The sequence below is a fragment of the Sminthopsis crassicaudata genome, chromosome 3 (genome assembly GCF_048593235.1).
Source record: "Sminthopsis crassicaudata isolate SCR6 chromosome 3, ASM4859323v1, whole genome shotgun sequence".
NCBI lineage: Eukaryota > Metazoa > Chordata > Mammalia > Dasyuromorphia > Dasyuridae > Sminthopsis > Sminthopsis crassicaudata.
This window is the reverse complement of record NC_133619.1, coordinates 377,083,527-377,099,881: the sequence shown is the minus strand read 5'-3', so window position 1 is coordinate 377,099,881 and position 16,355 is coordinate 377,083,527. Positions and strand designations below refer to the sequence as shown.

At 33.1% G+C, this 16,355-nt stretch overlaps 1 protein-coding gene across 1 annotated transcript in view; it reads right to left on the bottom strand.

Moving 5' to 3' along the window:
• The window catches only part of THSD7B (thrombospondin type 1 domain containing 7B), a 1,297,161-nt gene that overhangs the window by 1,120,011 nt on the left and 160,795 nt on the right, over nucleotides 1-16,355 (bottom strand). Inside the window, exon 2 of the mRNA XM_074301932.1 lies at nucleotides 9,686-9,859. Coding sequence (XP_074158033.1) covers nucleotides 9,686-9,824 — 139 coding nt within the window. The 5' untranslated portion in view covers nucleotides 9,825-9,859. The remainder of the gene's footprint in view (nucleotides 1-9,685; nucleotides 9,860-16,355) is intronic.

Genomic DNA, 16,355 nt, shown 5'->3' with positions numbered 1-16,355 from the left:
AAGTGACCTTGCACAGCCCTCCCTCACTTAAATCCAATTTACTTGCATGTTATATCATCACCTTCCTGATGTCATGGTCCTCTCTGAGAACAGGCAAAAACATCTCTACAACCTACAACACACGTGTGTATGTATGTTTACAAATTTCAAGCCCTCTTTATTTATACATAAGTACATATAAAATATGTGTGTGTGTATACACACACACACACTCACACACACACACACACACACACATATTGGTGGTGGTGGTAGGTATTTCAGCCATGTCCTACTCCTCATTATCCCATGAGCCACAGCATATTGATGCTGTCGATGGGCTTTTTTTGGCAAAGATACTGGAGTATTTGCCATATCATTTTCCAGTAGATTAAGGCAAAGAGTGACTAAAGAATTGCTCAGGCTCAGAGAGTTAGTAAGTATCTAAGGCCAAATTTGAATTCAGGTCTACATGATTCCAGGTCCAATGCTTTATTCATTGTGGTACCCAGCTGTCATATGTGCATGTGTGTATGGATGAATTAATACGCACATACATGTGTATATATTTAGAGAGAGACAGAAATAGACAGAGAGAACAGATATATCTATACCATACATGCAATAAACACATGTGTATACACATGTGCTGCATAATGCATATATTCGTACATGCATGCAATCTTTACAGCAACCCTGGATAGGATATCAGGACAGGTATTATCACCCCCATTTTGATGAGAGTTAATTCCATTTAAAGTAACTATACCAAACAGGAGAACTTGCTAATAAAACAATCAATCAAAGGCATTAAACTATATCTGGTAAGTATTTAATCAGTCTGAAAGGACTAACAAAATTGTTAGATAATATGAAATTCCCCTACATAGGAAAGATATGTGGATTTATGAAAGAGACTAGTCATGCTGTGGCTATAAAAGAACAATCCAGTTTGGAACTCAGATACTTGAAATTGTTTTCAATGTCAAGGAAAGAGAAGTCCCAGTTAACCCCTTGATAGATAATCACTGAGGCAGTGGGTGAGGAGATAAGTCTTTTGTAGGCATCTCTGGGATAGCAATGGCTGGTGGAAGCATTTGCAATAGGAGCCTAAGGCAACCTAGACAAATTGAGCAAAGAGAGCTCCAGAACATTATAAAAAAAAAAAAAAAAAAAAAAAACAACAGCAGAAAGCTATTTCCAACATACCTAAAGGAAACATCATGTGAATGTCACATAAAGGAGAAAAGACTTTTATTCAGCTGATAGCTGTTAATTATACTGTACCAGAACATTCTGAGCTAAAATTGGTCTGATCAGCTACAGTCAGACACATTGTAACTGAATTCTAACATAATGATGTCATTTTGGGCCTCTTTGAGAATAGAGTACAACAACCAACCATTTACCTGCTCTGTGACCCTGGACAAGATACTTAACCCTGTTTCCTTTGGTTTCCTTATCTGTAAAATGAGCTTGAGAAGTAAATGCCAAAGAATTCCAGTATCATTTTTGTTTTGTAATTCTTTTTTTTTTTTTTATTGTAACTTTTTATTGACAGAACATATGCCGGTTAATTTTTTACAACATTATCACTTGCACTTACTTCTGTTCTAACTTTTCCCTTCCCTCCCTCCACCCCCTCCCCTAGATGGCAAGCAGTCTTATACATGTTAATTATGCTATAGTATATCCTAGATACAATCAATATATGTGTGCAGAACCAAACAAGAACTCCAGTATCTTTACCAAGAAAAAACCCAACAACAAACTAAACAATTTATAAAATGCTTTGTGCTTTTCAAAGTACTTAACCAATATTGTCTTTTTTGATCTTAAAACAACCCTGAGAGTTAGGCACTATTATTATCCTCATTTTATAGATGAGGAAACTGAGGTAGACAGAAATTAAGTGAAATGATACAAGTGTGTGAGGCTGGATTTGTACTTAGGTATTCCTGACTCCAAACTGAAACCATCCTCTCTGCCACTATGTCAAACTAATTAAATCTGGCTGTCTTTTGATTGCAGCTTATAATCAATAGCAGAAACACTTTTGGATAGGTGGATGGCAATTCATGAGCTAAAACTTTGGGGTTCTCTCTAGTCCATTGAGGGAAAAAGTTGCTAACCACCTTTTAGGGCCTCAATCTGCCAGTATAATAGAGTTTGGGGATGTCCCAGAGTCTGTGTTACATGTATTTTGTGACACAAAATAACTAATGGATGTCAAGAAGTCTACAAAGCTTAAAATGATATATAAATAACAGTTGTTGTTGTCATTATTGTTGTTGTTATCCTACAGCTCCTAAGCCTCCAGACTAATTGGAACTTCCTTCTTGGAGACTCATACTGCACTCATATTAAATTCAAATAAATTACAACAGGGAACTCAAGAGGAGAAAAATATACCCAAACACAAAAATGTGCATGTGCATACACATATATGCATATATGTATATACTCATAAACATTTGTGTGTGCATATTATATATATGCTTATATCTTTATAAACACTTTTATCATTAACACTTTTGTAAATCTAAACATCAAGTCTTGTGTAGCAATTACCTATTCCTAAAATGACAATGCTCACATAGAAATTTTAACAATAGGTTTAATTAGAAGTTATACCAGCATACACCTGTCTCAGATTAACTGAATAAGGCTCAGAGAGATTACAAGACTTTCTTAAATTTATACAGGCAGCAAGAAGTAGAACTAGATCTTCTGCCAGACCAGTAATACCATGTTATGAAGGACTTGATCTCTTTACACTTTTCAATTCACTTCAGTGTTACTTGTTGTGTATATATATATATATATATATATATATGTGTGTGTGTGTGTGTGTGTGTGTGTGTGTGTGTGTGTGTGTGTGTGTGAGAGAGAGAGAGAGAGAGAGAGAGAGAGAGCAGTTGTTTTTATCCCACAAGATACATAGATATTAGCTATTTATTAAAGCTATTTATTTTTAATTAAATACCTAGGTGAATCATTTTATGAATTTATATTACACTTACAACAATTAAGCAGACTCCTGAATTCCTCCTCCCTCCTAATTTACTAAATGTTAAATTATCTGCACATTTCAAAAAAGACTTCCAGAGCAAAGGGGAGGAAAGGAAGGAAGTAAAGATGATTCAAGCTTTAATAAGATGTTAAGATGAGAAACTTCTCATGCCATGCCATCCCCTCAAAAAAAAAGATTCATTTTAACTTACTTTACCCTCAGAATTTAAATCTTTCTTTTCACCTGAGTCATTATTTATTGACTGAACTTGGTTTATTGAATTTACAAGTTACAGTGTAAGCAGCTTTTCAAAGGTCTGTCCTATAGAGAAAAATCTTCATCACCTAGATAATATTCAGTGTAATTAAAGGCTCATTTATGAAAATGGGCAAATCCTCTTCCAACCCACTTTTCTCTCTTCTATTTTAGAAAAGCATACACCAGCCCAATGCTTGTACAGCCTGAAAATGTGAGGTCAAAATGGAAATATAATGTAATATTATAAGTCTATCTTTTTCAGTCTCACTTCTTAAAAATTCTGAACTGTGTTCATTTTAGTACTAACAGAATATGTGGTATGTGGTAATACACTACTAGAATATGCTGAAGACTTATATTATTTTAAAAATAGCTTTATGCAATTTCAAAATGCATTTTCCTATTTTACTAGTTTTTCCCCCAAAGACATATAAAGTAATTGTTGTCAATGGATATACAACTATTTCTCTTATTGGTGTCTAATGATTTATACAAAATGTAAATTCCAAAGTTTATCCATTCCCACAAACATCTATTAAATGCTGCATGGTTTTGTAGGGATTTGAAAAAGTTAACATGAAGCAAGTGTCAGGAAGTATAGGTGTCTCCAGATGCATTCAGGCACATGTGAGCATGTTAGGTATTCTCTTATTCAGTGTTAATTATATGCCCATCAGTTATACTTCAATCCAATCTTTGAACTTTATCATAGCATTCCTTTAACTCTGCCTACTTCCATTGTTCAGCATTCTTAGATTTCTCCTTTGTCCTGTTGGGTCCTAACTCTGATTCCTGAAGCTTCCTTTGTGTAAAAAATTATTACTGGTATTTTAAGCCAAGATAAGCTATGATTCAAAGAACTGGAAATTGAGGGGGTGTCTATTAGGGAACAGATGAACAAGTTATGGTATATGATTGTGATGTAATATTATTGTGCTATTTAAAAAATGAGAAGAATAGTTTCAGAAAAGTTTGGGAAGACTTATATGAACTCATGCAAAGGTAAGTGAACAGAACCAGAATATATAATTGCAATATTATAGTTATAATCAACTGAAGACTTGGCTCTGCTGCTCAATACAATGATCCAAGATTATTCAGAAGAACTCATGGTGAAAAACTTCCTTCACCTACAGAAAAAAGAACTACTGAACTCTGAGTACAAGTGGAAATGTAATTTTTTCACTTTATTTTTCTTACTATTGTTATGACTAAAATGGAACTATGTTTTTGCATAATTTCACATGTATAATTGATATATTGTTTGCCTTATTAATGAGTGGAGAATGGACTAGAGGGATAGAGAAAATTTGGAACTCAAAAAATTTAAATTAATTAAATTGTGCGTGTCTGTGTGTATGTGTGTGTGTATATGTGTGTGTGCAAGAGCAGGTATTTAGAGAGTACAATAGGTCCAGGTATGAGAAGGCCTAGAAGAAAGGCTTCAGTCCTTTACTCTGATACTGACTTCCCATACATACTCAAAAAATACTATTTCAGATGACATGCTATCCTTTAGCCACACTCAAATATTTTTAAACTGAGCCTTAGAAAAAAACAAATGAACTAAAGATATCACAACACATCCCACAGTTTAATAAAAAGGCTTGAGGACCTTCATTGTTCCTTTCTCTCCTTTCCCTCTATTAAGTTAGAATAGAAAGTCTTCCTTACTACTTGGGCTAAACTCTCTTATTCTTCTTGACCTGGTTATGCTTCTTCTATACAAATCTGACAGAAATTTCCCACAATTTCCTTTGTTTTGCATAATTTCTGAAGGTGAAAGTACTCTCCAAAGTCCACTGATAAGTTTTCTAAATTTGCTAAATTAGTTAATAAACTAATAGGAATTTGCTATTTAGAGGTTTAAATATTTTAAAAAATACTAACATATGAATTAATATTCCTTCCTCACCAAGGCTATGTATTTCCACTAAAACACTGAAACTAGTTTGTACTTGACTTAAATTGTGAACTCAGATTGTTCTTGGCCCAAAAATTTAAGATATTTTTCGATAAGGGAACAACTTCATAAAGTGGTAGAGAGAGAGTGTGGTATAATGGAGCCAGAAGACTTAGGTGAGTACCAAATCTGTACAACCCAAGCTGTACAAACTAAGACAAGTCACCTCACTTTTCTGCTCTAAAGGGAAAGGAACAGGGACTTGACTTATTATTTTCTCAGTATAGGGATCCCTAGTGGGATCCTATTAATTCAAGTTAGTTCTCTCCCTGTAATTTATCATCTATGAGGCTCTAGCAATGAGAGGTTAAATGAATTTTCTTGCATCTCACAGTCAATATATATCAGACAGACAAATTCAACCCAAGACTTTCTGGCTTTGAATTCTAGTCTATGTCTAATACGCCATGGTGCCTCTCTGAAAATATGTATAATAATGCTCTTGTTATCCTGTGCCACAGAGTTACTGTCAAAAGTCATTTGGACAAATTTACTTTTGAGTAGAAATAAAATACCCTTCCCTTAACACAGGAATAACTGTTAACATTTTCATAATACTTTTAAGTTTTATAGTCTTCTGTAATGGTTATACTTGAAAAGGATTTGAAGATATTTGTGATTCCCAGAGTCCTATGAGAATATCATCTGTTTATCTCCCTTGTGCAGTTGGAAATTATTAGTTATATTTATTCAAAACAAGAAGCCACATCATTTCTTATCCAGGTCTTTTGCTGACCTGGTTCTGTTTCCTCTGCCTAGATGACAGATTGCCTGACACTGCATATAGCTCACAGGATCTCATCACAAGGTTGACAGGCATTCAACAGTCTTGCTAGATCAATGACCCCCAATATTATCCTATGGTTAAACACAAGTTTCCCATCAGTGAAGATTGCTTTAATGGTCTTTCATTCATTTGTTACTCATCTCTTCATTGCTTTTCTGATATTAAGACATCCATAGGAATGCTTCCAGGTTAGCTAAGGTTTGCTAAGATCTAACCTCTAGACTGAAGGGAAAAGAAGGAAATTAACATATATTTTAAGTGATTGCCAACAATATGAACTCAGAGGATTTCTAAATAAGAGTTTATCAATTCTTCAAAGAAGTCAACTCAACTTTTAGATTAAGTAGGACCTTGAGTCCTTGGATATAATAACAAACTCCCAAAGTGCCAATAATAATATTCATTGGACTAAATGAATTTTCAGGTTTAAATTAAACAAGCGCAATTAGAATAAGAAATATCTTATTACAAGGTCCACTGTCAAGATCGAGAATGAGAGTGGTGACCAGGAATTGAAATACGGGAGTCATCTTTCTACATTTCAGGCAAAGTTGATGATATTACAGCTGACTGGGAGAAATGAAAACAGACGTCTACTGTCATTAGTATGCCAGCATAAGAGAAATGTTCAAACAATATGTGACAATAGGAAATATTCCATATAGTAGAACATTATGAAAACTGAGTATACTATAAATTTCTCTGCAAGAGTATATGTCTTTTTCTGAATTTTTGTTCTTTTTTAGTCAAATTTCTTTGATATATAATGGTTAGGATGCTATAAGTACAATATCAGTATAAATATGCTATACTAGGATAAAGCCCTAAGAAATATTCCTCAGTCTCATGAATGGAACTTAAAACACAAGCTCATCAAATAAAGATTTTAGGAAGTACCAAATAGTGTATTAAAACTTCTTTCTTTAAAAAAATGTTACTGATATTTTTGTCTATAATCTAAATTTCTTCCTGCATCCCTCTTGATCCTCCCTGCTATAGAGTCATCTTTTCATTAGCATTTCTGATAGAAAAGATGTAATCAGTCTCTGCTCTGTCTGCAGGATAGTGTAGGTCTTAAGAGAGGGAAAGAAAAGGAAGGAAAGATCCCAATGTATTTTAGAAGCTATGAAGCTAGAGTCTTCTTCTTTGCCCCTATTATTTAATTTTATGAATTTGGACACATTGTTTCTCAAAGTTATTTCCACAAACATATTTAACATCTTCTATTTTTGTTTCAGATTTCAAATTAATTTTAATTCTTCATATAAGTTTTGGCAGAAGTATATGCCAATAATTTGAGGTTCTGAAATACCTTAATATATTGTATAAATATAGATGTTGAATTTGGGACTCTGGAAGGCCTGAATTCAAATTCTAGCTCTGACACTAATTGTATAATCATGATACAGTGGATAAAGTTCCTGCTCTAAATTAAAGAAGACCTAAGTTCAAATTCAGCATCAAACACTCACTTGCTATATAACCATGGGCAAGCTATTTAAACTCATACTGCCCCAGTTACCTTACCTACAAAATAGAGATATTAATAGCACTTGTCTCCCATAGGTTGTTGTTGGTGGATCAAATGAGATAATATTTATATGGTGCTTAACAGAGTGTCTGGCACACAGGCACTGTATTAATGCTAGATATCATTATTGTTGTTATCATTGTCTAACATCAACTCTTCATCTAAAATTGGGTTAATAATTTAAACCTATGGTACATATAACATGGGGTTGCTGCAAGACTCAAATAAGAAAGTGTGTGTATGTGTGTATATGTCACACACATACACATATAGAATTCCATTTAGTACTTTTAAAGAGTCATCATCATCATCATCATCATCATCATCTGTGCTTCAGCAGTTGCAAATGCTCTCTGTGGAGGGAACAATAGGATCACCAACTTGATATCTGAGAGAGATAACCTGCTTCTGTCTTCTCATTTTTTGAGTGGAAAAAAAAAAGTTTTGAAGATGAAGCCCACTGACTAAGGTCAGAGAACTATGAAGAGCACCACAATGCAAAGCCAAGTCATCTTATTGGAAAACCAGATCTTTCATTCTACCCAGACTAGTATTATTATAGCTCTAACAACACCTAAACCCAGAAATTTTAGTGTCCTAACACTTTAGAATGCCTGTTATCTATCTATTGTACCAAAGAAGCAATGTCTATGATCAAGTTACCTCAAGCCTATAATCAAACCCATGGAGATAAACTTTTTCTTAACTTATCTAAGCTCATCCAAAACTCACAAATAACCTTTTTCTGGAATCCATTTTCCATAATAATGAAAACCTATCAAAGCTTAGGCTTCACTGACAGAGCCTTTGAGTTACACAACCACCATGGACAATTTCAACAAAGGAAAAAAAGAACCACAAAGTGTCACGTTATTTTTACACAGACCTGCACATGTTTGTAATTTTATATTTAATAAGATGTTTGGTCTGTTATAATTTAAACAAACCAGCAGCATTCACAGTCAGGCAATACTCTACTTTTAGAACTGTTTGCACAGCTATGGAAGCTACTGTGAGAAAATATGCAAATCACTAATTAGATATCACAGACTACAATTAAATTAATTTATAAGGGCTTAAATGCAATTAAGTTTCCTCCAGATTGTATCTTTAATGGTGCTTGGTTAGCAGTTAAAATACTTTAAAGCATAATTCAGTCTTTTATTTTTGCAAAGTCATTTGAATATTACAAATATCACTTTCATGAATATTTCCATAGTGACAAAATAAGTTTATAGTCTAGTTAATTTGAGGGCTATGACATAAAGACCAAAGCTCAACAACATATCACATTCTTAGTGTGTCCATTTATCTATTGTGAATAAGTAATTTGGAAAAGGGATGAACAGAGATGATTGAGATATTTTAAGCAAATGAAAATCTAGAACAAAGGAAAGTATAAGAAGTTCAAATAATAAGTTGTTTGGGTTTTCTCAATTGTACTAATAATTGATTTTCATATGAACAAATTAATAAAACTTTACTCTGGAACATAATGATTGAATATCTTTCCACGTATTCAAAATAAAAAAAAAACTCTCACTCATATGTACAAAATATAAACTATACAAACGTTGACACTAATCATCTTAAAATTTATTAATTTTACAGCACAACTCTGATAGATAACTAATAAGAAATGTTGAAAGAACAGTTCTTCAGTGTTATATGAAATGCCTGGTAGAAAGCATTTAATAATAAATATCCAACTAGAGTACACATAAAAGAAATCTGCATGACTGGTCCAAAGCATCTTTAGCAAGAAGTTGTCGGCTAAATTCAGATGTCAGTTTTGCAATAAATGGTTGATTCTGTGCAGAGAAATAGGGAAAGCCTTGATAAAGAAGATGTATCTATGGAAATCACAACTTTACCTGACAGCAATATGAAAATCCAGAACTGATATAATTTCTGGATTGGAGTGGGCTATAGAAAGTGGGGAAGTATTAATGAGTGTTTTTGTGATGGGACAAAAACTATACTCAATTAAAAACCAAATCACACTTTACAAAAAGATGCTCAGAATGGTCTGTCTATTTTTCCCTTTGGAAACATTATACCATTTCCAAATTAAAACCAGCAAGTTGCATTTTTTTCTCCTTATGAATAAAAGTAAAAAAAAGTGAAAAAAAGGAATAGTAGAAGCATTCCTACCTGGTTTCCAGATGAACTGATTATCCTTTTTGCTTTCCAAATGAGTTGTTAGGAGCAGTATGAGAAAAAATAAAAGATAGGGCTTTCTCATGCTCTTCCATATCCAGTGTATGACAGCCAAATTGACTCTTGGAAACATTCTTCAAATTATTTGGCTTCTTGTTTTCCCTATTCCTATAATAAAGAAAGAAAAATATGTAATGATCAAAAATATATAGTTAGATATAGATATATATGTAAATTAGAGAACACTTCTCCCATCACTTTGCAAGTTAAGTACTAGAACTTCAGAAATAACTTTTTCAAATAATTTTTCCACTTACATGCAAGTTAATAAAAAAATATATAGGAATAGAGACTATGTTTGGGATTTCACTGGGGAAAGGAGCTCCCAGCAAGGAACTTCTACTAAGAAAGCAGATAGACATTTTGTCAGTAATTTATCATCTGGATAAGTTGCTTTAAGTACTGAGATAGTTACTATCTTGCCCAGAATCCCACTGGCAGTGTTTGTTAGAAGTGATACTAAAATTCACTGGATCTGAAGCCAGTTCTTTACCCATGTAATATTGCCTTTGTGTATGAATATATGTGAATGTGAATTTCCTACTGCCTATCTCTAACTGCATGCATTATAAACATCTTAAACTCAACATATCCAAAACTAGTGTAATCACATTTTAAAAACTCTCCCCTTTTCAAACTTCCCTATCATCATCGTCACCCCAGTCATCTAGAATCACCTCCTCACCTATATGGCCTAGATGGTCCCTCCGTTCTGCTCTTTTATTCCCCATATCTAACCTATTTCCAAGGCCTATGGATTTTACCTTCTATAACATCTATGTTCCTTCTTCTCTCCTCTTAAACTGACATCACTCTCATGCAAGCCTTTACCATTTCATGCCTAGGCTACTATAATATACTTCAAGTTCATCTCTCTGCCTTGGTCTCAAGTCTCTTAACTTGTCACCATTCCACTCCCATACAATGAAACTTCTATGGCCTCCTATGACATCCAGGATCAAATAAAAGAAAACATATTTATCGTGCAAAAGCCCTTTATAATACACCCCACCACTTGCCTTTCTACTCTTAAATTTTACTTTCTACCATGTAAATTACAATTCAATGATACTGACCTCCTTATAACTTCTTGCATCATCTCTAAATTCTGGACATTTTCAGTCTATATGCTATAGGCCTTAGTATACCAGGAATTCTCTTTCTTTCTATTTCTATTTCCTAGCTTCCCTGATTTCTTTCAAGTAATAGTTAAAAATTTCATCATCTGTGAGATTTCCTAATTCCCCTTTCATACTTGTACCTTCTATTTATTTATCATCTCTAATTTTATATATTGATGTTTATATATATAATATAAAGTTATTTATTTGCTAAATTTTACTATTAATTTTAATTAAATTATATATGCATATGTATATAAAATTGTATATTGTCATCCTCATTAGGCTATGAATCCCCAACAGAGAATAGTTTTCCTTTTTTCCTATCTCCAGTACTTAGCATAATGCCTGACACATTTTCGATACTTAATGAATGCTTTCTGATTGACTGTGATATATATATATATATATATATATATATATATATACATTTATATTTTAAGTGATTGATAAGTTTTGATACTTGGTGGAACAAATGAAATTTAATTTATTGCAATAGAAATTGTTTGCACGTACTATATCAATTTTAAGAGGCTGTCTAAGGATACTTTTTTTCACAGTCACACTATTTTCACAGGTAACAGGTTTCTTTTGTTCAGGTCACCTCAACACAGACAATTATTTAGGTGAAACTTATTTTAATAGAACATAGACTCAGTGATTTTACTTATGTAGATACTCCTTTCCTAGTATAACTCTTTTATAAGTTAGCAAAGGACCTCCAAGAATAGCTATGAATAAAAATTCATCATCTTCACACAACCTGGTAATGAATGTTTCCATCACCTTATTAAGCTGGGCCTCAGAAAGAATACAATCCATCACTGGATCTGTAATTGCAGCCTTTACTGCTTAGTCAAGTTGACACCTTGTAGTTTCCTTGTACTGATTGAGCACTTCAATGAAGCAGCAGGGGGTAGATTTCAGTTACACATTTATAATCTTTAAAATATTAATAGAATTATAGCTCACATTTATAGATTTCTATAAAAAGAGCAGAGTACCATCCTTATAACAAACCTGTCAATAGAATTATTTCTATTTGACTCAGAAGGAAATGGAAGCTCAGAAAAATTAGCTGATTTACATGGTTATTCATTTAGCAAATGTTTGAGAGTTCTCCATAATCTACAAGACAATTATCAACAAGTATTGCTTTTAAATATTCCACCTGCCATGCTTAATTACTTATCAGAACCTTCTCACTCTGTTTACCTTTTTTTTAATTCAAAATATAGATTTTAGTATTAAAATGGATGTAATATAGTTCATCTTTCACCCCTGACTACATGGAGAGAACTTTCAAACTAAAATGTTTAATCATTGTCTCATCCATATTTGCAGCCACGAAAGGTGTGAGTCAGTGCTACAACACATCTGAGAATAGAGAAAGCAACTTGTCTTTGCATCAATCTGAGAGGGGATATTGGTTGTTACCAACATAGTGTGAAAAACAGGGAACAGTTGGTGGGAAGACTTTTTTTTAGCTCTTCTTAAATCAGCCACATATTAAGGTTGTTATAATATCTCATTTGAAGTGTCTTCTCAGAATATTACATTTTTCAAAAGAGACTATATATAATTATACATATGTGCACACATATTTACATAGACACATAAACTTCAATTAATTATTAAATGCCTACTTTGTAGAAAAAGCACAATGTAAAAAAAGATATCCATAATAATCTGAGATTTTGAAAATGTTTTTTTTATCACAATATAGCTAATAGATAGTCAAGAAATTAGGAAACTGAGGCTGTGAAGAGTTATATTACTGTGATCAACCAGTCAATATTTAAAATCGTATTTAAACCATATCTCTTGGCTATATGTCTAGTGTTCCATTGGGCAACAAACTACATTATCTTGTCTACCTTAGAGAGCAAGCTTAAGTCCAAGAAACTACATCCCATAGTCAAAGGATTTCAGTTAGGAAGTGTAGGTTCTGAAATCACCTTTAAATTCAAGTCCACCTGACTTCAAGGCTAGTACTCTATCCACTGTGCCATCTAACTGCCTGACTAAGTTTTTTAAGAGTAATTATATTTACAAAAGAATTAAACAACACTACACAAATGATCACAAGTGAGGACCAAAGACCAAATGAATAGTACAGACAGCAATAATATGAGTTCAGAAAAATCTATCACTTACCAGAGAAATTAGTCTTCATGCTAATATAGAGTGTCTTTTCTACTACATTGTAAGTTCCAGGAAGGAAAATTTTGATTTTTTTTAATAATGAATTTCTTATTTGAATCAATCAATTGGTAATTATTAAGCATTTACCATATGAGGTATTGGGATACAAATACTAAATTGAGACTGATCTTTTACCTTAAAGAGTTTATATCCTGAGGCAAAGAATAGGCAGGTATTTTTCTGAATTTTTCTTGGCTTTGTACTAAGATTAATACTAGATCAATCTTGTGAATGCATTTTGGGGAGACAAAACTCACAAATATTCAGAATATAACAAATTTCTAGCATAAGATATTTTGGAAGAACTTCAGGAAAAATATTCTTAATAAGGCAAAGGGTCTTGGGTGAGAGGAACTCAGCCTACTGTAGGACCACTGCAGGGAGGCCCAGAGTAGAGAGGCCTCATCACCAGGGACTCTTAGATCTTAGCCAAAATACAGCAGCCTTGGCTATTCTGTCCTGGTTCAGAAGTCCGTGGATCAGCCAACTAGCTCTGAGACCTCAAACTCAAATACATAAAGTAAATAGTGAGCCCTTGAACACTAGCATAACAAGTGGGACTTGGCCATGCCTACCTAGGACAGGAAGGAAGCCTACAGCACCACTAGCCTCAGGGCAGCATAAAGCCACTGTCCAGGAAACTTGGAACAATCTTCCCTTTGCCCTAAAAATAGACCTCAACTCATAAAAATGAGTAAAAAAAAATAAAAATAAAGAAAATATTCACCAAAAATTAGCATTGAACAAATGGAAGTGAATGACTCAACAAGACATCAAGAATCAGTCAAACATAACCCAAAAAAGAAAAAAAGAAAAAAGAAAAAAAAAAAAAACAGACAAATAAGAAAATGTAAACTACCTCATTGGAAAAAACAACTGACCTGGAAAAATAGATCCAGTAGAGATAATCTAAGAATTATTGGACTACCTGAAAAACATAATTTAAAAAAGAGCCTAAACACCACCTTTCAAGAAATCATCAAAGTAACCTGCCCTGATGTCCTAAAAGCAGAAAGCAAAATAGCCATTGAAAGAATGTACCAACCATTCCTGAAAGAGACTTCATAATGAAAACCCCAAGAAATATTTTATCTAAATTCCAGTATTATCAGATCAAGGAAAAATATTTCCAGCAGCTAGAAATAAACAATTCAAATATTGAGAAGCTACAATCAGGATTACCCAGGATCTAGCACATTCCACTTTAAAGGATTGAAGGACCTGGAATATGATTTTCCAGATGGCAAAGGAACTTGGACTTCCAGCCAAGAATCAACTATCCAGCAAAATTAAGCATTATCTTCCAGGGTAAAAGATGGGCACTCAATGAAATAAGGGGGTTTTATTTTTGAAAAAAAATGACCACAGATATTTGGTCTTCAAATACAGAACTCAAGTGAAACATAAAAAAGGTAAAAAAAAAAAAAAGACAGGAAAAAAGGTTGAAATGTTTACATTCCTATATGGAAAGATGAGATGATAAGATTATATAGTTAACTCTTGAAAAATGCATCTTTGTTGGGGGTATACTTACAGGTTATAAGTATAATTTGACTTTACTGTGATGATATAAAAAAGGAACTAGGGATTATACTGGAAGAAGAGGAAAGAGGAGGGTAAAATGGGGTAAATTATATCACATAAAGACACCGAAATGATTTATTACAGTTGAAAGAAAGAATGGAGGGGGTGAGCATTGTGTGAATCTTAATCTCATTGGTTTTGGCTCAAAGAGAGAATATCAGACATACTTACTTTGATATAGTAACTTGTCTGATCCTATAAGGAAGTAGGAGAAGAAAGGGGAAAGGGAAGGGGGAGGTTAATAGAAGAGAAAAAAGAGCTTACATTTTACTTATGATGAGGGTTAGGGGCCAGTTAACCTTGAATAAAGATAAATAAATACAGGTTACACACAAAATAAATGTGTTCAGGGTAAGGACTAACAACTGGGAGAATAAGGAAAGACCTCTTAAAGATCTTAAAAGTCTTTGAGATAATTTGGTTACCCAAAAATTAAAAATGAAAAAACACAACATTCCAGTAAAATGCAACCAACAGTCAAGGTGGAAGAAGAGAGAGATTGTCATTTGTGGAGTACAGCAAATAGGCAGATTCACCCATATTACAAGAAGGAAATGATGAGTATTTAGGGTAGAATAGGAGGATGGAGGAATATTATGGAGAGTTTTAATGAAGAGATTTGGATTTGATTCTAAAGACAATAGAGAGCCTTTTTGAGCCGTTTGAGATTGTACCTCAACCTGATACAATTTTGTATTTCCCTTATATAGGTTAATGCAGGAAGATAAATTCCCATTCATTTTTATTGTTTAGTTATTTGTGTTCTCATATTTTGTGACCCCCATTTAGGACTTTCTTGGCAAAGATAGTGAAGTAATTTGCCATTTCTTTCTCCAGTTCATTTTACAAATGAGGAAACTGAGTCAAATAGAGTAAAGTGAATTTTCCAGAGTCACATAGGAAATGTCTAAGGCCTAGGTCTTCTTGAGTCCAGGCTTGGGGCTATCCACTATGCCTGCCATTTAGCCACTTGGTGTCAAGATTGGGAATATTTATAACAATAATAATACAAAGGATACCACAGCTTTGTATATGTGCTCATTTTCCAAATCGTTTTCCTATCACTAGCATTCAGTACATACACACATTTATATATAAATATGTCTATATGTAAATGTGTGCATGTGTGTGTATATACATACATACATACATCCTTTAATCACTTACACATTGGGGAATGGGTCTTGGTCTTATATATTTTAATTAGTAAGATAAATATCTTAAATATCAAACCCTTAGAGCTATTTGTTGAAAATATTTTATTCTCAGTAAGCTACTTTCCTTCTCTTGCTAAATGCATCAATTTTGTTAATACAAAAACTTTTAATTTTTATTCCAAATTTTGTTTTCTTTTTTTTGTAATCACCTCTATCCCTTGTTTGATTAAGAATTGTACCTCAGAATTACAGGAAAATAGCTGCAATCATTCATCATTGGTGAAATTGTGAATTAATTGTTTTTGAAAATAATTGGTCAATATGATCAAAAATTACTAAAATGTGTATAATCATTCACTTAACCATAATATCAATAAACCTATAGCCTAAAAGAAATCAAAGAAACAGGAAAATAAAAAAAATTTGAAAGCAAACTCCTATGATCTTTTCTTTAGTTAAGCAAGTAGAACTAGGAAACAACTAAACAACAACAGCAAAATCTCCACTTAATACCAGCTGCTTTGTCTGGTTTTAAAT